Genomic DNA, 22,704 nt, shown 5'->3' on the forward strand with positions numbered 1-22,704 from the left:
TTTTGAAGCTGAGTAGCAACAGGGAGTCAGTAGTGGGGATGGTGAGGCAAAAGACCCTGGGCCCAAGCACACATGCATGTTGTGTAAAGGTGCAAAGCCCTTCTTTCGCACCTTGTGAAACATAAATGCGCAGAGTTTTTTAAAAACTGGACAACTGCCAGCCGCCCGCAACTCCTGAGCCTCCTCCAATCAGTCAAAACAAAGGGGGAAGGGGGCAGGAGATCTGTGGCACTGGACACCCCCAGTTCCCCTTTGGCAGTCCTTCCGGCAAGGAAAAATGGCAGGCACCCCAGCAGCAAGCAGCTCCTGAAGCCAGCCAGAGACAACTGCACTACCAGGTCATGTGGCCAGCATGACTAAGCCGCTTCTGGCGCACGGAAACACCGTTTACCTTCCCATCGGAGCGGTACCTATTTATCTACTTGCACTTTGACGTGCTTTCGAACTGCTAAGTTGGCAGGAGCAGGGACCGAGCAACGGGAGCTCACCCCATCGTGGGGATTCAAACTGCCAACCTTCTGATCGGCAAGTCCTAGGCTCTGTGGTTTAACCCACTGCGCCACCTGCGTCCAACCCTAGGTTAGCCATTACAAATCTGAAATCTGCACTAGGGAAAGCAACATTCTGCAAGCTGAATAAATCACATAAGCAAAGTTGCAGAATTCCCTTGGTTCCGCAGATTCCATTCCACAATGCACATGGTTTCCCATAGCATAATTCGTTTTCTAAACACTGGAGTAAACTAAGCTTAAGACACACTGTAATTAATGAACATGACTAGGTTATGTCCATTCATTTCAGTGGACCTACTCTGAGTCTACATGAATTGAATACCATCCATTGTTTGCTTAGAGAACTGCCTTATCAGATTGGATAAGTGCAAATTTCAAATGATGGCAGTGTTTCGGTTCGCACGTTGATTTGAGAAGTGCAAGTTAAGAGTAAAAGGCAAACGAAACCCAATTCCTCCCCCATTCCCATTAAACGAAATGAATGAAACCTCCACAGGCAGTTCTGCCAAGCTGAATGGCTCTTCCCTCTTTTGATTGCAGTGACGTTTACCAGATGGAGAAAGAGATTGCACGGGAGCAAGAGAGGAACAACCGCCACCGGCCCCCCAAAATTATGGAGCCCCCCTCTTCGCAGGAGCCCCCTCCAAAGGTGAGAAAAGTTCATATGCACAGAGACAGGCTCCAAGCACAGGCCACTCTCTTGCCATTGCGTTCAGACAGATTCTCCCATGGAAAAGTTCTTCCAAGTGGAAGAGTGTTGCAGGAATTTATGTATAGGTTGGGGGGGGGTTGCCCCTCCAGCAGATATCATGCACATGCAGCCCACTACTAAAATCAGCACAATAACTTTTGTGACTTTTGTGATTTGTCCCCACAAAATACATCATCACAGTTTCTTCCTATCTATTCAAAGGGCCTTTGCTGCAGAATACCAAATGTAAGAATTCACAGATAAATGTTTCTATGTATGTACTGGCCCACTGGGAAAACTTCAGAAATTCCTATAGACATGTGAGCTCAGCTACTCAGCAGCCCCTCTGCCTGAGTGATAATTCCTGGCCTCCTGATACCTGAGTGCCAGACAGGTAGCCATTCCAGAAATAACAAACTCAAATGAAGACGAAAGGATGTGATTAAGTTGGCTGGGAAACAGGGAAATGTAAATATCTCATTTGTTACACTTGAGGGGTGTTTGGTGGAGGGCAAGGGGAACCATGGGGCAGGGTCCAGGATGCACAGATTACTGCCACCAGACCTCCCCTTTCATGATGTAACTGTGATGTATGAGTGATGTAGATTGGGGGGGGGGGTTAACATGGGGATTAAAAAGGTAAAGGTAAAGGGACACCTGACCATTCGGTCCAGTTGTGGCCGACTCTGGGGTTGCAGCGCTCATCACGCTTTATTGGCCAAGAGAACCTGCGTACAGCTTCCGGGTCATGTGGCCAGCAGGACTAACCATGCAAGGCCGAAAATAAGAATATTCAGAGCACTCCGCTTTGATGCACAGATTCTATGACTTTTTGGTGTGCTGCAAATATAGGTGTTCAGTGTGTTTTTGCGACATGAGAGTAATGCATGCTTGTGCATATTTATAAATGTTTATATTGATATAGATAGATAGATAGATAGATAGATAGATGATAGATAGATAGATAGATAGATAGATAGATAGATAGATAGATAGATATAGATATATAGATATATAGGGTGCTTGTTTTTATATAAATGGGTGAAAGAGCCAATTCCATGCTTTGTTTCCCAATATTCCTTTGACGCTCACCGAGCCTCCCTTCTTCTCCCCAGCCAAGCAGACCAAAGTACAAGCCGCCCCCCCAGACCAACCTTCTGGCCCCCAAACTGCAATTCCAGGTAAGGCCAGGGACTTCCCGTTTGTCTCGTGTTGACTGTTGCATTTTTGTTCCTGCCGAGCCAAAAATGAGTGCTTTTCCTGCTGAATTTGTAGCAGCTGCTTGATGCTTGTCAGGAATTCCTGCAGCTGCCGGAACAAGACTTCTGACCTTTCTGTTTATCGCTTCGAATTCCTTCCCAGAATCTGGTTTTAAACCCATGCGCTTGCAGCCCAACAAAATGTTGCTGGTGCCAGCCTGCCAGCCAGCCTGCTAGCCATGCCCATCTCCTAGAGCAGGCATAGGCAGACTCAGCCCTCCAGATGTTTTATAATAATAAAATAATAACATTTTATTTATATCCCTCCCTCCCCAGCCGAAGCTGGGTTCAGAGCGGCTAACAACAGTAAAATAATACAGCGTTCTAAAATCAATTCATTATAAAATCAGTTCAAATCAAATTGATGGCAACCATTTTTGGGACTACAACTCCCATCATCCCTAGCTAACAGGACCAGTGGTCAGGGATGATGGAAATTGTAGTCTCAAAAACATCTGGATGGTCAAGTTTGCCTATGCCTATCCTAGAGACTCTGTTCCATTCCTCTCCCCAACAGATGGACTTTTCAACACCAAATACCCATATACACCCCCTGCCTCCCCCTTGCCTCTTAACAGCCTCCTAGGGAATCCCACTGCCCCACAGGGAGCAACCCCACCTGCTTTGGGAACCGCTGCTCTAAATCCGTGGGGCACATCTAACCTCAGACACCCAGTGGGCAGATTGGCAAACTGAAGTGGTTGCTCGTTTTTGGAGTGAAATAGCAACCATTTGCTTCGCCAGCCACCGCTCCCATCAAGCTGGTTTCTGGTGCCCCTTGTGGAACGGGATTCCCCAAATTTCTGGTCTGAAAATCTTAAGGGAATGCCCACTACTTCCCCTTACCCGGAGGTTGGATGCAGGTGAGCTGTTCGTGAGCAGTCTGGCAAGCATGCTCCAAGCAGGCAGCCAACTAGCTGTGCAGTAAGGTAAAGGTAAAGGGACCCATGAGCATTAGGTCCAGTCGTGGCCGACTCTGGGGTTGTGGTGCTCATCTCGCTTTATTGGCCAGGGGAGCCAGCGTACAGCTTCCGGGTCATGTGGCCAGCATGACTAAGCCGCTTCTGGCGAACCAGAGCAGCACACGGAAACGCCGTTTACCTTCCCACCCGAGCGGTACCTATTTATCTACTTGCACTTTGACGTGCTTTCGAACTGCTAGGTTGGCAGGAGCAGGGATCGAGAAATGGGAGCTCACCCTGTCGCGGGGATTCGAACCGCCGACCTTCTGATTGGCAAGCCCTAGGCTCTGTGGTTTAACCCACAGCGCCACCCGTGTCCCTCTTAGCTGTGCAGAGGCTCCTTTTATTAGCAGAAGTCAACAAGTGGAGACAGTCATGAAACCACTCCGAACATGACGCATCTCCATCTAAGCACATTTCCAGCGTTGTCAAAGACACGTGTCAGCAGGTGTTTCCCTAAAATGTTTTCCCCGATACTTGATTACATCTGCGTCCCCACTCATGCTCCAGCCAAGCTAGTAACCAAATCTGTGAGAGGACAAACGGTCAGGGGGGGAATCCTGTTTGCTAGCCAAGAGGCCACAAGTTCATGGAGTGTGGGCGCAAGGCTCCTTGGCACACTGTGGCATGCCGGGGGCGAGGTGTGCCTCAGCGCATGTGGAGCGCCACTCCCACAAGATGGCACAGCTGCCCCCGTCGCAAACAGACGGCCTCTTTCTCCTTCCTCTGCCTGCTGTTTTTCTCTCCGTGCCAAAGTCTCCTGAGCCTTGTTTGTGTGCCTGCCGCCTATGCTGTGTCTAGAGTTTTGTGCCCGCTGCCTTCTGCTTACGCCTCCCCAGGTGCCCGAGGGTCTGTGTGCCAGCTCGCCAACGCTCACCAGCCCCATTGAGTACCCGTCTCCCGTCAATTCCTTGCACACCCCGCCGCTCAACAGGCACAACGTCTTCAAGCGCCACAGCATGAGGGTAAGACGGGGCTGGAGGGAAGCCTGGCACCTGTTCTGCACTTGTAAGAACTGAGCCATTTCGTGTGGAAGCACTGTGGAACTCCCTGCCTCTTGATTTTGGGCAGGCGCCTTCAGCTGCCCTCTTTTCGGGGACTGCTAGAACCATTCTTGTTCGGACAAGCCTGTCCAGACACTTAGAAACCTGGTACGAGATTTAACCTGGGTGGAATCTGCAGACATATTTTTTAAAAAAAACACACACACACACACACTGTGAAAATGCTTTATTTTAAAACGTTTTGAAAAACACATTGAATTTTGCATAGCTCACTGTCGCCACCTAGCACCGCATTTGCATATTGCACTTTACAACTCGTTTAAAACATTTTATTTGCAGCTGTGTAGCTGAGTCCCTGGTTTTGGTTATTTTAGCTTTTTGAAATTTTTCTAATGATTGCTGAATCATTTTTCGCACCGAGAACATTTTGTTGTTTTGTCTTTTTTGCTTTGATGTTCCTTTGAGCTATCAAGTGGTGTATAAATTTTATAAAATAAATTCAAAAATGAAACCTCAAAGATAAGCAGAAGTTGGGGATAGGAGAGAGAGAGAGAGAGAGAGAGAGAGAGAGAGAGAGAGAGAGAGAGAGAAGAGACCCCAAGTCCCCTCTGGTCCAGCCCTCTCTTTTCCCAGCGTGGCCATCCACACAACCAGCTGTCAGGGATGCTTTAGCAAAGATTCCCCGCATTGCAGGGGGCTGGACTAGATGACCCCTGGGATCCCCTTTCAACTCCACGATTCTACGAATCTCAGCATCTGGGAAGCCCATAAGCAGGACGCAAAGGCAGCAGCCATCTCCCTGTTTGTGATTCCTAGCAGCTGGTGTTCAGAGGGGAAGGGAACCAGCTCAGCCACAGGACACCTGCTTTGCATGTAGAACGTCCCAGTGGTTCACTTCCCAGTGATAGCTCCCAGCAGAGCTGGGATGAGACTCCTGCTGCCAATCAGTGTGGACCGTGTTGAGTTATATGGGCCCAAGTTCTCACTTGGTTTAAGGCAGATTCCTATGTTGTGCACCACCCCCAAGACAAATCTTGGAGGGGCTATGAAGGATAATAATAATAATTTATTATTTGTACCCCGCCCATCTGGCTGGGTTTCCCCAGCCACTCTGGGTGGCTTCCAACAAAGATTAAAAATACATTAAAATGTCACACATTAAAAACTTCCCTGATCAGGGCTGCCTTCAGATGTCTTCTAAATGTCAGGTAGTTGTTTATCTCTTTGACATCTGAAGGGAGGGTGTTCCACAGGGCGGGCGCCACCACCGAGAAGGCCCTCTGCCTGGTTCCCTGTAACTTGGCTTCTCGCAGCGAGGGAACCGCCAGAAGGCCCTCGGAGCTGGACCTCAGTGTCCGGGCAGAACGATGGGGGTGGAGACGCTCCTTCAGGTCTACTGGGCCAAGGCCGTATACCTCAGTCAGAAGGAGAGCATTCCCTCGTCCCCCTAATCCATTTGACCCCCAACCTGCAAAATGAGCTGTTCCACATTTCTATCTCTGAATTCACAGTTGAGAAATGGGGGGGGGGACAGGACAATGCGTTTCCATTTTGGGGGTGGTTGAATGCGTACCGCACTGAACAATGATTTTGCACCATTCATGAAAAGGCTCTGGATTTCCCAGGCGATGCGCAGTCCAGTGGGTCGTCGGACCAGGCCTCACCATGTCTGTGTTGTGTTCGCCCCACACGTCCCCTTGGTAGCTCTGAGGGGCTGGGGTCCTGAGACCCCCTCTCAGTCTCGTGACAAGCAACACACGGGCAGAGGCACCCTTCTAGCGGTACGATGGACTGAGCCTTAACGGGGCTGAAATAGATCGCACAGCAAACTGGGCCTGTGTCCCCAATGAGAGCTGTGTAGCAGGCCGCCATTCAACAGGTGCAGCCACACTCCTTGCTGTGTACAGCGTGAGAGGAGCACTGCAACTGTTGGAAGGGCACACCCTTGTCGCATAGCCTTTGTCGTTTGTCCTGCCGCCTTCGCCGCTTACGCAAATGCTTTCCCCGATTCGCAAATATTGGCCCCCAACTGCCACTCACCCCATTGCTCCTAGCTCTCCTCCACCCAGTCCAGACCTGTCTCCAGCAGTGGTCAGCCAGGTGTGCCTGGGAAGCCAATGAGAACACAGCCGACGCACCTGTCACCTTTTGTTGGTCCTCAGGATCTGTGGATTGGAGGTTTGCTGCCATCCTGTACAGCCGTTCAACTCCCTCAGCTCCATTCAAATGGGGTTGAACCAGATGGCCCTTTGGGTACCTTCCAGCTCCACAATTCTATGATTAATCCCTGGGCCTCGCGAGAAATTGGGGGTGAACCTGGGAGTTGCTAGAACAAGAGAAGCGAGGCTTCTGGGAGTAGCTAGCACAAGAGAAGCGAGGCTTCTGGGAGTTGCTGGCACAAGAGAAGCGAGGCTTCTGGGAGCTGCTGGCACAAGAGAAGCGAGGCTTCTGGGAGCTGCTGGCACAAGAGAAGCGAGGCTTCTGGGAGTTGCTGGCACAAGAGAAGCGAGGCTTCTGGGAGTTGCTGGCACAAGAGAAGCAAGACTTCTGGGAGTTGTTAGCACAAGAGAAGCGAGGCTTCTGGGAGTTGCTGGCACAAGAGAAGCGAGGCTTCTGGGAGCTGCTAGCACAAGAGAAGCGAGGCTTCTGGGAGTTGCTAGCACAAGAGAAGTGAGGCTTCTGTGAGTTGCTGGCACAAGAGAAGCGAGGCTTCTGGAAGTTGCTAGCACAAGAGAAGCGAGGTTTCTGGGAGTTGCTGGCACAAGAGAAGCGAGGCTTCTGGGAGTTGCTGGCACAAGAGAAGCGAGGCTTCTGGGAGCTGCTGGCACAAGAGAAGCGAGGCTTCTGGGAGTTGCTAGCACAAGAGAAGTGAGGCTTCTGGGAGTTGCTGGCACAAGAGAAGCGAGGCTTCTGGGAGTTGCTGGCACAAGAGGATCGAGGCTTCTGTCCGCTCACTGTTCTTCTTCCCATGCTTTTGCCTGCAAAGGAGGAGGACTTCCTCCGGCCCAGCAGCCGGGAAGAAGCCCAGAAGCTCTGGGAGATGGAACGGGCCAAGATGAGGCAGATCCTGGACAAGCAGCACAAGCAGATGGCGGAGGACTACCAGTGGTTGCGGCAGGAGGAGAAGGCCCTGGTGAGTCCACCTAAGCGGCGATACGGGCGGCCACAGGGATGGGCCACTGGCAAACCTGAGATCCGTTTCCTTCTAGGCTGCCCAAAGCAGGCGAAGCCCCCTCTTTCTTTAACACCTGTTAACAATTTATATTGTATTCTCAGTTTCTTCCACTTCCAGACATATCTTGAAATTGCTTTTTGCCATTCTTTAAAAATTGCTGCCCCCTTGATTATAGGAATTGATTGAAACAAATCATTGAAACATCTTTGGTAGCACATTCATTTTTATACTTGAAATCCTTCCCCAAAATGATAATTTCATTCTTCCCCATATTTCCATGTCTCTCTTAATTCCATTCCACACCGGTGCATAGTTATTTTGAAATAAATCTATATTCATTGTGGTTAACCAGATTCCTAAATACTTAACTTTTTAAACTACTTCTATACCAATTTCCTGCTGCAACATACAGTGGTGCCTTGCAAGACGAAAATAATTCGTTCCGTGAGTCTTTTCGTCTTGCGATGTTTTTCGTCTTGCGAAGCACGGCCCGTTGCAACTGCGCCTCTTCAAGCGGCTTTAAGAAAAAAGCGCAAGACGCTTTCGTCTTGCGAAGCAAGCCCATAGGGAAATTCGTCTAGCGAAGCAACGCAAAACCGAAAAACCCTTTCGTCTAGCGAGTTTTTCGTCTTGCGAGGCATTTGTCTTGCGGGGCACCACTGTATCAACCAAGTCTTGTTCCATATTTTTAACTAATATTTTAGTTTAATTTAAAACCTGCTACTTGTCCAAATTGTTCTATTTCTTTAATCACTTCTTTGGCATTATTTAATGGTTCTTCTATAGTTAGTACCAAGAAGAACTGATTTCAGACACATGGAGAGGAGCTCAACGTATTACTAAGCAGATGGTTCTCCTGATGGAATGATCTGCCCTCTCCTCTCCCTGGGGTTCTCCTGACAGCCCCCAAACCAATTGTGAGGTGGGGGACAGGGGGGCTATTTCAGACTTCCTTGCATGGACTTACATTGGGGGGAACTGAAATTGCACCCAGCCCATGAATTCGGGAGTTGCCATATAGTGGGGAAGATTACCGTATTTTCCGTTTTATAAGATGCACCAGACCACAAGACGCACCTAATTTTTGGAGGAGGAAAACAAGAAAAAAATATTCTGAATCTCAGAAGCCAGAATAGCAAAAGGGATCGCTGCGCAATGGAAGCAGCAATCCCTCTTGCTGTTCTGGCTTCTGGGATAGCTGCACAGCCTGCATTCGCTCCATAAGACGCACACACATTTCCCCTTACTTTTTAGGAGGGATAAAATGAGTCTTATAGAGCAAAAAATACAGTAACCTACCAGAGGAAGCTTTCTCGCCTCCTGATCAGAGACGGGGAACAGATTTGATTCTGTTCGCATTTTAACGCAAATCCACCCGATTTGAACTTTTCCGAAACAGCAGTACATGAGCTCGGATGCAAGTATCCTCTGGAATTTACATTTCTCCGAATTTTGCAGTGAAATTATCCAGCCACAGGGTGTGTAAAAATGCATACGTTACAGGGACACGTGCCTTTAAAATGCACACGTTCATGAAAATAAACGTGCAGTGTGTTAGGGAAAACCGCTAGCCAAAATGTATTGGTGAAAAGAAACATGCACTAAAGAAATTATTGTTTTGTTTATTTATTGAATTTGTATACCGCCCTTCATCCGCAGTGCTCAGGGTGGTTCCCAACATAAAAATGCAAGATTAAAACATGGAATACATAATAAGAACAAGGAGAAACTACCAGAAACCAATGACCCCCCCCCCTTAATCATCAAGGTTTAATGGGGACCTTAAAAAGAGAGAGAAAGATTGCCAAAAATTAGGCAAACTGAACTTAAGGCAGGGAAAACGAGAAGCTGGAAGAAATTTAAAAAGTCTGGGAAACCACTGTATTTTTCGCTCTATAAGACGCACCAGACCACAAGGCGCACCTAGTTTTTGGAGGAGGAAAACAAGAAAAAAAATATTCTGAATCCCAGAAGCCAGAACAGCAAGAGGGATCGCTGCGCAGTGAAAGCAGCAATCCCTCTTGCTGTTCTGGCTTCTGGGATAGCTGCGCAGCCTGCATTCGCTCCGTAAGACGCACACACATTTCCCCTTACTTTTTAGGAGGGAAAAAGTGAGTCTTATAAAGCAAAAAATACGGGAATTCATTCCTGCTTGTCATGCCAGCTGAGGGGGTTTGTTAAGAAGAACCGAAGAACTGTGGCCCTAGAAAACAAGGGACTAGCAGTAATAGAGTACAGTGGACGCTCGGGTCGCGAACGTGATCCGTGCGGGATGCACGTTCACAACCAACAGTGTTCGCAACCCGCGTCTGTGCATGCGTGGGTTGCGATTCAGTGCTTCTGCACATGCGCGACCGCAGCAACCCGGAAGTAACCCGTTCCGGTACTTCCAGGTTTCGGCGGTCCGCAACCCGAAAAAACGCAACCTGAAGTGTCTGTAACCCGAGGTATTAAGTCCCTGTCTGGACGCCCCCTCCGAATCATTCGTTGCGCCTGCTGATGTTTGCTGCTTTCTTCTGCCACAGGACCCCATGGCGTCTGTGAACAGCCACACCTACCCCCCAGTAAGTCCATGGGCCACAACTCTCCGGCTGCCCTCTGCTGGCTCTCCTAACTTTCCTAACTTCTCCTGGCAAAAAAATGATAAAGCAAGGGGGAAATAATCACGGCCAGACCACTTGAACAGACGCCCTCTGCAGCGGCTTCAGGGCTGCTCTCTTCCCCGTGGGCCTCTGACTCTAAGTCTCTGCGCTCCAGCAGGGCTCTGTTGCTCTTCTGAACTTCCTTCCTGCCTCTCTGAGCTTCTGGGACAACCCTTGGCCTTCTGCTTCCCTCGCCTTGCCTCTTTTCCCCAGGGCCACATTGCCTCCTGAGGGCCGCAGGTCGGAGGCAGAAATGGGCAGAGCCACAAATGCATTTTTTTCCCCTAAAGTGGGCTGGTTTCTACACACCCACCCCTACAAGCAAGGGGTAGAGTTCAAGGACAAAGTCCAGCCAGGCAAAAACACTGAGGGAGGGTGTGAAGTGGGGCCAGTGAGGGGCGTGGCCTTGGGAGGGTGGGCAAGAGCCAGACAGGGTTGGGGGGGGGGAGAAGAAGAAGAAGAAGAAGAAGAAGAAGAAGAAGAAGAAGAAGAAGAAGAAGATTAAAAATACATTAAAACAGTATTTGGCCCCCACCCCTGAGAGACACCAAAATTGCATCTTTCCATATAAGAGGCAACTCTCAACAATGGTCTAGGAGCATGATCACTCATCTCTCTGCTTCTGCTTCTCAATTCCAGCTAATTTCTCTCCTTTCTGGATTAAACTCATGCTTACTAAAGTGTCAGCCCCACTGAGCACTGCAGGCTTTACTTCTGAGATAATGCACATTGGATTTATGCTGCATGTGTCAAAACCATGTGACTCAATGCCCCTTTTCTTTTCAGAAACTCCCCGAGAAGGAGGCAGGATACAGTGAGTATCTAACTCAATTTGCCCTTCCATAGTGCAGCCGCGCAAGGTGTCATTCTCTGCTCACCATTCCAGGCATTTCACGTTGGAGAGAACTTGAGTTCCCCGTCAGTGTGGTCGAGGAAGCTTAACCACCTTCCCTGCACCTTGCGCAGCGTGTCTTACTATAGAATAAAATTGTAAGGCTGTTGTCACGTCGCGCTGCTCCCACCACCTTCCAACCGCAGCACGATAGCAGAACAGCAGGCCCCTAAGCGAAGCAAGCTGCTGAAGAGGGGAGGGTGATGGAAGCGGGGGTGGGCGTTATTTCAGAGTGCCATTTGACCCACAGCTTTCCAAAGCACCCCCTGCCTTAAACATGGAGACACTGCAGGCTTAAGAAGTGTCACTGTTCAAAGGTGGATTGGACGGGCTTCAAAGTGCGATTTGGGGGTGAGCTATGGAGGGAGAGGCAGGACGTGGGTGGGGTGTAAAAGGAGGGGGTTGGTCAAGTGTAAATGGAGGCGGTTCGCCAGGGGTGGAGGAAGGACTGTGGCAAAGGGTGGAGGGGTCAGCTGGGTTGGTGAGTGGAGTAGGCAGAGGATGGGTGAAAGATACTCGGAGTCGAGAGTAGATTTCATGCTCTTTATTCAGCTCATAGTGGTGTGGAGGAATGGAAGTTGCCCCAGAATGTCTGCTTTATAAACATTATTTACACAATGGGCCCCACATGATTGGCTAATTCTGGGATTCTCCTGTAGGCCAATCAGGTTGCGGATTCTCTTCCACCTGGAGCCAGATTGGGTGGCTCTTGTGGACCAGTCAGACTGCTGCATTCTGAATCCTATTGCTCTAGGACCAATCAGACTGCTGCATTCTGAATCCTATTGTTCTAAGACCAATCAGACGGCTGCATTCTGAATCCTATTGTTCTAGGACCACTCAGTCTGCTGCATTCTGGATCCTATTGTTCTAAGACCAATCAGACTGCTGCATTCTGAATCCTATTGTTCTAGGACCAATCAAACTGCTGCATTTTTGATCCTATTCAACTCAGTACATAACAATGGGGAACATCTGTGGCCCCACCCAGATGTTTTTGAACACCAGATCCCAACAGTTCCAACCGGGGAGGCTAAAGGACAGAGATTGTTTGAGTTGCAGTCCAGTCCCTGCATTGGTTGACAGCTCTTACAGCAATGTTGTGTCATCATCAGCAACAACAACAATAATAACAAACTGTTGTGTTTCCTTTTTATTGATGGCTTAGCTGAGTTCACAGGACCACCCAGAAAGCCGCCCAGACTTGGACCTCAGGTGTGTAGTTGGCCCTCGCCTTTTTCCCATCCTGTTCCTCTCTCTGTTTTGAGCCAATCTCTGTGCCGGTTCAGGTGATGCGTGGGCCAGGGATCACCCCAAAACTGTATCATTCCATTGATTTGGGGTGGGGTGGGGGGCGGAATACAGGCCTCCGATTGGGGAGGAGTAGAGCTATCCTGAACAGTGGAACTTCTTGCAGAAGGAAGAATATGCTGCAACATTTTGTTGGAGGTCCTACTTGTATTATTTTAGGGTTCATCTGAGCTGGAAGGCAGGGAAGAAATATCCAGTGTTAGTCATAGAGTTGACCCATTAAAGGCAATGTTACTTAAATCCACTGATTTCAGCGTGGGGTCTGCTCTTATAATAATAATACATAAATGCATAAAATTTTCATTTAGGAAAAATGTGTGCTCCAGCTACCAGAAACTTGGGAGGCACTTCCCCAAACGAACCCCTGCCCCACTTCGATTGATTTGCTTGTTTATTGCATTTCTATCCCAATAATAATAATAATAAATTTTATTTATATCCCGCCCTCCCCAGCCAAAGCCGGACTCAGAGAGGCTAACAACAGTAAAATGATAAACCATTCTAAAATCATTTCATTATAAAATTAATTCAAATCAGATTAATGGCAACCATTGGGCTAGAGTGAGGATTGCCAAAGGAGGGAGTCAGGCTGTGCCCTAGCCAAAGGCCTGGCGGAACAGCTCTGTCTTGCAGGCCCTGCGGAAAGATGTCAAGTCCCGCAGTGCCCTAGTCTCTTGGGACAGAGCGTTCCACCAGATCGGGGCCACAGCCGAAAAAGCCCTGGCTCTAGTTGAGGCCAGCCTAACCTCCCTGTGGCCCGGGATCTCCAAGATGTTTTTGTTTGAAGACCGTAAGGTCCTCCGTGGGACATACCAGGAGAGGCGGTCCTGTAGGTACGAGGGTCCCAGGCCGTATAGGACTTTGAAGGTTAAAACCAGCACCTTGAACCTGATCCTGTACTCCACTGGGAGCCAGTGCAGCTGGTATAGCACCGGGTGAATGTGATCCCGCAGCGAGGACCCGTAAGGAGTCTCGCCGCGGCATTCTGCACCCGCTGGAGTTTCCTCCCAAAGGAGCTCAAGGTGTCATACACTGTTCTCCTCACCACCACTTCATTTAACCCCCCCCCACACACACACACAACAGCCCTGTTAGGCCAAGAGACTGTGACTAGCCCAAGGCCAGTGAGTTTTGTGGCTGAGCAAGGCTTTGAACCCTGGTCTCCCAGGTCCAACACTAACCACTGCGCCACACTGCCTTTCCAGTTCTCGCTTCAGCCAACCCCCACGGCCAACCTGGACCGGACGGATGACGCTGTGTACGGTGACGTCATGGACCTGGTGAAGGCTGTTCTGAAGCTGAAGAACGAGGTCAGCAACCACCCGCCAGAACGGTACATCCTGGTTGTGAAGGTAACTCCGGCGTGTATTTATTTCTGTTTTTATTCCTTTGCACCGCCTTGATGCAAACAGGTTGGGCAGAGGCAGGGTGGAAGAAGAGCCGGCGGGAGTCTCTGATCATGCTTTGCTTTTGCCTCTTTGCAGGATGTGGGCCTCTCCCTTCGGAAGCTCATCGGGAGCGTGGATGAAGTCCTCCCGGCTCTGCCTGCCTCTTCACGCACTGAGGTGGGTCCTCTTTCGGGCAAGCGGGCGACCGAAGGAGGTATCAGAAGGAGAGTGGCTCTCTGTCCTCTTCCATTGCCTTGTGCTCCACTGTGTCAGGTGTTTCCCAGTGGTCGGTGTTTATACTACATTCTTTTAGATTTGCCTCGAGAGAGGGTCTTTAAACCTCTTTTGTTGACCACCAGCATTATGCTTTCCATTCTTTTTTTCTTTTTTTAAAAAATATTTTATTAAGTTTTTAAACACAAAATAAAAAGTAGACACACAAAATCTCTTCACCAAAAAGGTAACATACCAAAGAATAAGTACAAGTCTACCTACAAACAACATAGATAAAAGAAAGTAAAGAAAAATAAAAAATATAACCAACTGGACTTCCTCACATCTCCCTTACACTGCATTATTTATAATAAAAAATACCAGCAAATTGTTACCTTGTTTCATACCTTATTTTGTACTTTTCAAATGTTATATTTCTAAATTTAAAGTAGTTTTTGTCAATTATTTATACCTTAAATTAAACATAGTATTACTTTAAATTTCGACTTTTTCTTACTTATAACTTAATTTTCTGTATCTCACAATTAAAATACTGGAGCATGTTTTTCTAGATCATGCAATTTCTTAACATTCATACAACTTATAATATTTTTGTAAATAGTCCTTAAATTTTTTCCGTCCTCTTCTATTGTTTCTTCTCCCAAATCTCGGATTCTGCCAGTCATTTCGGCCAGTTCCATATAATCCATCAGTTGTGTCTGCCATTCTTCCAGCATGGGCAAATCTTGTGTCTTCCAATGTTTTGCAATAAGTATTCTTGCTGCTGTTGTAGAATACATAAAGAAAGTTCTGTCCTTTTTTAACACTTTCTGGCCGACAATGCCCAAGAGGAAGGCTTCTGGTTTCTTAATAAAGGTATATTTAAATACCTTTTTTAACTCATTGTAGATCATTTCCCAGAAGGCCTTCACTCTTGGACAAGTCCACCAGAGGTGAAAAAATGTCCCTTCAGCCTCCTTACATTTCCAACATTTATTATCAGACAGGTGATATATCTTTGCGAGTTTGACTGGGGTCATGTACCACCTATATATCATTTTCATAATATTTTCCTTCAAGGCATTACATGCCGTGAATTTCATTCCGGTGGTCCATAACCTTTCCCAGTCCTCAAACATAATGTTATACCCAATATCCTGTGCCCATTTTATCATGGCTGATTTGACTGTCTCATCCTGAGTGTTCCATTTAAGCAGCAAGTTATACATTCTTGAAAGTACCTTAGTCTTTGGTTCTAACAATTCTGTCTCTAACTTCGATTTTTCCACCTGGAATCCTATCTTTTTGTCCAATTTAAATACCTCTTGAATTTGAGCGTAATGTAACCAGTCTCACACCTTGTTCTTTAATTTCTCCAAGCTCTGCAACCTCCAATTGTCTCCAATTTTTCCTATTATTTCCCAATATTTCGGCCAGCCGGCCTCCATATTGAGTCTTTTTCGGGCCTTAGCCTCCATTGGTGATAGCCATCTCGGGGTCTTGTTTTCTAATAAGTCTTTGTATTTTATCCAGACCATAAATATTGCTTTTCTGACAATATGGTTTTTGAACCCTTTATGAATCTTAACCTTGTCGTACCACAAATATGCATGCCATCCAAAAGCATTATTAAACCCTTCCAGATCTAGGACATCAGTGTTCTCTAAAAGTAACCAGTCCTTCATCCAACACAAAGCTGCAGCTTCATAATATAACCTTAAGTCCGGCAGGGCAAATCCCCCTCTCTCATTATGCTTTCCATTCTTAAGTTCGGAATAGAGTAGTTGCTTTGGAAGACGATAATGAGGCATCTGCACAACACGACCAGTTGAAGAATCATTGCTTTGACACTGGTGATCTTTGCTTCTTCCAGTACAGTGGTACCTCAGGTTAAGAACTTACTGTATTTTTTGCTCTATAAGACTCACTTTTCCCCTCCTAAAAAGTAAGGGGAAATGTGTGCGCATCTTATGGAGCAAATGCAGGTTGTGCAGCTATCCTAGAAGCCAGAACAGCAAGAAGGATTGCTGCTTTTGCTGCGCAGCGATCCCTCTTCCTGTTCTGGCTTCTGGGATTCAGAATATTTTTTTCTTGTTTTCCTCTTCCAAAAACTAGGTGCGTCTTGTGGTCTGGTGCATCTTATAGAGCGAAAAATATGGTAATTCATTCCAGAGGTCCGTTCTGAAACTGTTCTTAACCTGAAGCACCACTTTAGCTAATTGGGCCTCCCGCTGCCACCATGCCAGAGGAGCATGATTTCTGTTCTCATCCTGAAGCAAAGTTCTTAACCTGAGGTACTATTTCTGGGTTAGCGGAGTCTGTAACCTGAAGCCTCTTTAACCTGAAGCGTCTGTAACCTGAATCATAGAATCATAAAAGAGTTGGAAGAGACCACAAGGGCCATCGAGTCCAACCCCCTGCCAAGCAGGAAACACCATCAGAGCACTCCTGACATATGGTTGTCAAGCCTCTGCTTAAAGACCTCCAAAGTAGGAGACTCCACCACACTCCTGGGCAGCAAATTCCACTGTCGAACAGCTCTTACTGTCAGGAAGTTCTTCCTAATGTTTAGGTGGAATCTTCTTTCTTGTAGTTTGGATCCATTGCTCCGTGTCCGCTTCTCTGGAGCAGCAGAAAACAACCTTTCTCCCTCCTCTATGTGACATCCTTTTATATATTTGAACATGGCTATCATATCACCCCTTAACCTCCTCTTCTCCAGGCTAAACATGCCCAGCTCCCTTAGCCGTTCCTCATAAGGCATCATTTCCAGGCCTTTGACCATTTTGGTTGCCCTCCTCTGGACACGTTCCAGTTTGTCAGTGTCCTTCTTGAACTGTGGTGCCCAGAACTGGACACAGTACTCCAGGTGAGGTCTGACCAGGTCTGACCTGAACCTGAAGCCTCTGTAACCTGAAGCCTCTGTAACCTGATGTACCACTGTACACTGGCATTAGTTCACCTGTCTTCCCAAGTGATGTGTCCAAATTTTCGGAGACACCATTGATGGAATGTTTCGAGGAGTTGGAGATGGCGTTTGTAAGTGGTGTGCACAGTGCTTTCACAAGTGGTTGGAGTTAACCTGCTGCTTATCCATGTCTTTGTCCTTCTGTCTGTCTGTTTGTGCTCTTCCCCGGCAGATTGAAGGCACCCAAAAGCTCCTCAACAAGGACCTTGCCGAACTGATCAACAAGATGCGCTTGGCCCAGCAGAACGCCATGACATCCCTGAGCGATGAGTGCAAGCGCCAGATGTTGGCCGCCTCGCACACTCTAGCCGTGGACGCCAAGAACCTCCTGGACGCTGTGGACCAAGCCAAGATGCGAGCCAACCTGGTGAAGGTCTCCTTTGAGTGACCCGGAGGGCTGGCTTCCTTTTTAAAAGATGAATGAATACGTAGCCCCCTCCAAGCTTCCCTGCGCTGTCTCCACCTCTGCCCTGCCGCAACACGCTCGTGTCTTTGGTTTCGTCACGTCTGTCTTCCGAGAACGAAGGAGAAGAGACTCTGGGGGAGAGCCGTCTGCGTGTGAGGCAGGGGAGGGACTTGCCTTCCTCTGCCCCATAGATCATGCTGCTAAGGGGGACACAGGACCCCGGTCCTAGGGGGGGCAGTTCAGACCTGTCAAGGGGTCCCGAGCCTGCACCAGTAGGGTTCCATGCCTGTAGGTGTGCAGGCGTCGCTGTGTACAGTCTGATTTCTTTGCCAGTATCTCTGGCGCCAAGGTGTCTCATTGGTGAAGGGGGTCAAAGGCGGGGAGCAGTGGGGCGACCCACAAACCTCACTGCCGCCCTTCTCCGGATAAGCCAGAGGAATGGTGGCAAGCCAGGCCACTTCCAGGTTTCTCCCGAGGGTCCTGAAGACCCAGTCCTGGGAGGAAAAGCTTGCTAGGTCACTTTGGTGAGGGGCATTCCCAAGGTGGCCCTTAGAGGAGACTGTCTCGTGTCTTTGTAAATTGTATAGAAACATTTATTTAATGGCCATGTATGAACTGTATGTGCAACCTCCCACCCTAGGGGGGGGGAATACCCTCACTTCTCTCTCACGGGCCAAATTCCTTTGAATTTGGGGTGGAGTTTGAACACGTCTTCCTCTGAACAATGGAGATCCAAAAGGGGCTCTTTTTAAAAAAATTGTTTTGTCACGAAGGTATGTACCAACCAACACATAACAGTGTAAACCACAACAGAACCACACATGGCGTGATTGCTATGAAAAGCAAATTGCAGAAAAGCAGTCCCATCTCATAAAATCTTAAAGATGGTTCTGTTTAACCCAGCCTTGTTCTCCCTACAGTGGTGCCTCGCAAGACGAAAATAATCCGTTCCGCGAGTCTCTTCGTCTAGCGGTTTTTTCGTCTTGCGAAGCAACCCTATTAGCGGCTTAGTGGATTAGCGCTATTAGCGGTTTAGCGATTTAGCGGCTATTAAAGGCTTAGCGGTTTAGTGGCTAAAAGGCTATTAGTGGCTTAGCGGCTTAGAAAAAGGGGGGAGCGAAAAAAATCGCAAGACTTGCAAGACGTTTTCGTCTTGCGAAGCAAGCCCATAGGGAAATTCGTCTTGCGAAGCGCATCGAAAAACGGAAAACCCTTTCGTCTAGCGGGTTTTTCGTCTTGCGAGGCATTCGTCTTGCGGGGCACCACTGTATTTATATAATCCAGAAATGAAGAGCAATCCTCATAAAAACTATTTGATTTAGCTTTGCCCCAGGCTACACTTCTAAGTCTGACCAGACGTTCAGATAAAGCCATATTCCATGCATTAGTCAACCATGCCTCCTGATAAGGAACTTTTAATGATTTTTATTACAAATCTGGCTGCTGATCGTAACATAAGCACTAGATTTTTATAAGTGATAGGAGTTGAATTTGGGATGGAGCTTCAATGTCTCTCCAAATGGAGGAAACTTTAAAAGTTTCCTGTTCCAGTAAAACAAAACAAAACAGGGAACTTTGAGGGATCTCAAGTACTTTGGCTCCAATCCTCTGTGCACTTACCTGGGAGTAAGTGCCATTGAAGTCACTGGGGCTTCTTAGTAGATTGCACTGTAACAGGCTGATACGGACACCAGCTTTCATGTCTGGAAGTCGCCTATGCCATAATAAATCTCTTAGCCTTAAAAGTTCAGCAAAATTCTCTTGGGGGCGTTTTATATTGAAAGCTCCAATTCCAATTCCAAGCAACAATGCAGATTATTGACAGGGGAGACGTGCAGACTCAACACCACCTACAAACACAGATTACGGATTTGATGCTGTGAAGACTGAATCTTTGCCACTGAGTCAGAGCTTAAATGAGAGGTTTTGGTCCTTCTGTGGCAGGGTTTGAATTAAACACACCCTGACAATCTTGGGGCTCATGTTTTGCTTCTGGGATGGAAGTTTTGCTGGAAACACGCAGGTCTGGGAGGACGAAAAGCCATTAACGTATTTTTTGAAACTCCCATAATATTGAATCCCCTTCCTGAATTTCGATTCTTGTTTTACTTTTGTACCTAAGAAAAAGGCCAGGCCAGCACAGTCAGCCTCAGCTTCTTTGTAATATTATATTTGTGTGTTAAAACGGCAACAGCAGCAGGAATCTCTCTGTTTGATATGTGGTTTTTTTTGACCTGAAAATTGTACCGTTTTATGGCTTTTGTCATTCATCATAAAAAGCCATTGTTTTGCCTGAGATAAATGAGGTACAACATACTCTTGTTGATCTGTTTCTTCATCAGAGCTTTCTACCCTTGAGGAGCTTGGCAAGGTAATGATCCGATGATCGGGGGCCACAGTTCAGAAGCAGAAGAGAGTTTATTATGTCCCGGAGTCTTCAAATTCAATTCCTGACGTTCCCAGCTTGTTTGCTTACTTATTTATTTTATTGCATTCTTACCCGTGAAGGTGTAAGGGACACAGGTGGTGCTGTGGGTTAAACCACAGAGCCTAGGACTTGCCGATCAGAAGGTCGGCGCTTCGAATCCCCACAACGGGGTGAGCTCCCATTGCTCGGTCCCAGCTCCTGCCAACCTAGCAGTTCGAAATCACGTCAAAGTGCAAGTAGATAAATAGGTACCACTCTGGCGGGAAGGTAAACGGCATTTCCGTGCACTGCTCTGGTTTGCCAGAAGCGGCTTAGTCATGCTGGCCACATGACCCAGAAGCTGTACGCCGGCTCCCTCGGCCAATAAAGCGAGGTGAACGCGCAACCCCAGAGTCGGTCACGACTGGACCTAGTGGTCAGGGGTCCCTTTACCTACCCGTGAAGGCACACTCTTCCATTGTCTTCCAAGACAGACAGATGCCAATCAACCAAATATCCCACTTTTCGTCCAAGGAGTTCAAAGCTTTCCTCCTCCCCACGTTATCCTCACAAGAGCCCTATGGGGTACGTTAGGCTGACAGCGAGTGACTGGCCCAAGGTCACTCCAGGTAGTGGGGATTTGAACCCGTGTCTCACAGGTCCTCGCCTGGCATCATAATAATAATAATAATAATAATAATTAATAATAATAAATTTTATTTATACCCTACCCTCTCCAGTCAAGACCGGGCTCAGGGTGGCTAACACCAGGTATAAAACAATTGATTAAAATACAACTTAAAAACAAGATTAAAATACAACATTAAAATGCAGCCTCGTTTCAGTAGAAACTCAAATCAAAAACTTTCTGGGGATGAAAATGTCAAGTCTTCACCAAGGCCAACTATCCAGACTGGTCCTACGTGGGCCAGAAATAAGCCAGGGAAGTCCCCAAATAGGAGTTCCATCACAGAAAGAAAAAGAGGGGGAGGGGATCAAGTTGATTCCAAGCCAAAGACCAGGAGAAACAACTCTGTCTTACAGGCCCTGCGGAAAGAAATCAGATCTAACCACTACACCACCCTGCATCTAAGCAGAGGCATAGCTAGGCTCCTTTGCGCCTTTGACAAGGAGGCGTATGTGCTCCTCCAAAGACCGTGGACCAGAAACTCATAAAATTTGCTTTCCATCGCTCTGCCAGCGTCTTCATGGCCATTATGGCTGGGGCTCCTCCATCAATCTGTCTGCCTGGCTTCCTACCTTCCTTCCTCCACTCACTGCTTTCCCCTTTGCCTCCTCCTTCCCTCCCTTTTTCCTCCTTCTATAGCTCTTGCCCACTCTCTCCATCTTCTTTCCCTCCAAGCCTAGCGGGGCACTCCACTCACACTCCTAATAGTACCACCCACTGATCGGGGAGGGGACCCTACAGGGCATCTAATAATAATAATAAATTTTATTTATACCCCGCCCTCCCTGGACAGAGCCGGGCTCAGGGCGGCTAACACCAGTAAAATTACAGTAAAAACATAATGGGGGGGACCAATTTAAAATACAGGTTAAAATGCAATTTTAAATTCAGCCTCATTTTAATATTAGACCATAGATCAAAACCATAAGGGGAGGGAAACAGAAGGGTCAGACTGAGTCCAAACCAAAGGCCAGGCGGAACAGCTCTGTCTTGCAGGCCCTGCGGAAAGATGTCAAGTCCCACAGGGCCTTAGTCTCTTGTGTCAGAGCGTTCCACCACGTTGGGGCCAGTACAAAAACGGCCCTGGCCCTAGTTGAGACCAATCTAACCACCTTGTGACTTGGGACCTCCAAAATGTTGTTACAGTGGTACCTCTGGTTACGTACTTAATTCGTTCCAGAGGTCCGTCCTTAACCTGAAATTGTTCTTAACCTGAAGCACCACTTTAGCAAATGGGGCTTCCCACTGCCGCTGCGCCACTGGAGCATGATTTCTGTTCTCATCCTGAAGCAAAGTTCTTAACCCGAGGTACTATTTCTGGGTTAGTGGAGTATGTAACCTGAAGCGTATGTAACCTGAAGCGTATGTAACCCGAGGTACCACCTTGAGGTCCTCCATGGGGCATATCAGGAGAGGCGGTCCCATAGGTACGTGGGTCCTAGACCACATAGGGCTTTGAAGGTCAAAACCAGCACCTGAGGATCTTGGCATCCACCTGTGCTCCTCGCCTGACCACAGAGGGTGTCCCAGGGAGCTCATGGATGGGCAGGTAGATTCCTAGCCACTCTGCACCAGGATTGAAGAGGCGTGATTTTCAAAGATGCCTGGGCCCTTTGCAGGGGCCTAAACAAGCCCTAAGTGCTTTAGTCTTTAGAAGATGTCTGGAGCAGCTGGTGGTTGCTACTTCATGTGCCATGGATTGGTTGGACACAAAGGAATGTTGGGAGGAGCCAGCTGGTGAACCCCACCAGGGAAGGAGGCTTGGGGATTCGTGGTGGGTCAACAATGAGCGGCCAGAGGGAGAAGACTGGAAGAGGAGGTGTTGGAAGCTGGAGAGGCAACAGGGCTTAGTGAGCTGGGAGAGTCTGTGGCAGAGAGAAGTCTAGAATTGGAGGCAGAAGATGAAGCAGAAGAAGCAGAAGAGGGAGGCCGAGAAGCAGAGATGAGTCAGGCTGGTGACATAGCTGTCAACTGTCCCTTATTTGGCCGGAAACTCCCTTATCCCAGTGCTGTGTCCCGCTGCTGTCCCTTATTGATGATATCCCTTAAATTTCCCGGGTTTCAAAGGAAGCAGCTCATCTCCCTCCCTCCCTGCCAGCCAGGGAGGAGGAAGGCTCCAACTGTGTTGCTTGGCTGCGTTGCTCACCCAATAAGGAGTCTAAGAATGACTGGGGGTGGAGCTTGCA

General features: G+C 48.0%; 1 protein-coding gene and 1 long non-coding RNA gene across 7 annotated transcripts in view; one reads left to right on the forward strand and one right to left on the reverse strand.

The window, feature by feature from the left end:
* PTK2B (protein tyrosine kinase 2 beta) overlaps window positions 1-18,068 on the forward strand; it is a 120,089-nt gene extending 102,021 nt beyond the window's left edge. For 3 of the 6 annotated variants that reach the window (XM_082217382.1, XM_082217384.1, XM_082217383.1), the window contains 10 exons: window positions 1,053-1,161; window positions 2,319-2,384; window positions 4,264-4,389; window positions 7,415-7,561; window positions 10,129-10,167; window positions 11,032-11,059; window positions 12,297-12,352; window positions 13,654-13,800; window positions 13,933-14,013; window positions 17,190-18,068. In XM_082217382.1, coding sequence (XP_082073508.1) covers window positions 1,053-1,161; window positions 2,319-2,384; window positions 4,264-4,389; window positions 7,415-7,561; window positions 10,129-10,167; window positions 11,032-11,059; window positions 12,297-12,352; window positions 13,654-13,800; window positions 13,933-14,013; window positions 17,190-17,405 — 1,015 coding nt within the window. In that variant the 3' untranslated portion in view covers window positions 17,406-18,068. The remainder of the gene's footprint in view (window positions 1-1,052; window positions 1,162-2,318; window positions 2,385-4,263; window positions 4,390-7,414; window positions 7,562-10,128; window positions 10,168-11,031; window positions 11,060-12,296; window positions 12,353-13,653; window positions 13,801-13,932; window positions 14,014-17,189) is intronic. The other 3 variants (XM_082217385.1, XM_082217386.1, XM_082217387.1) reach the window with 3 other exon arrangements.
* A 106-nt stretch (window positions 18,069-18,174) lies between these two features.
* Window positions 18,175-19,964, reverse strand: LOC309529672. Its single transcript, XR_014218279.1, has 2 exons — window positions 18,687-19,964; window positions 18,175-18,333 (listed from the first exon to the last, which is right to left on the reverse strand). It is a non-coding gene; the product is annotated as an uncharacterized lncRNA (long non-coding RNA).
* Window positions 19,965-22,704: the final 2,740 nt, after the last annotated feature.

This window comes from Podarcis vaucheri (assembly GCF_965113315.1).
Source record: "Podarcis vaucheri genome assembly, chromosome: 3".
Taxonomy (NCBI): Eukaryota; Metazoa; Chordata; class Lepidosauria; order Squamata; family Lacertidae; genus Podarcis; species Podarcis vaucheri.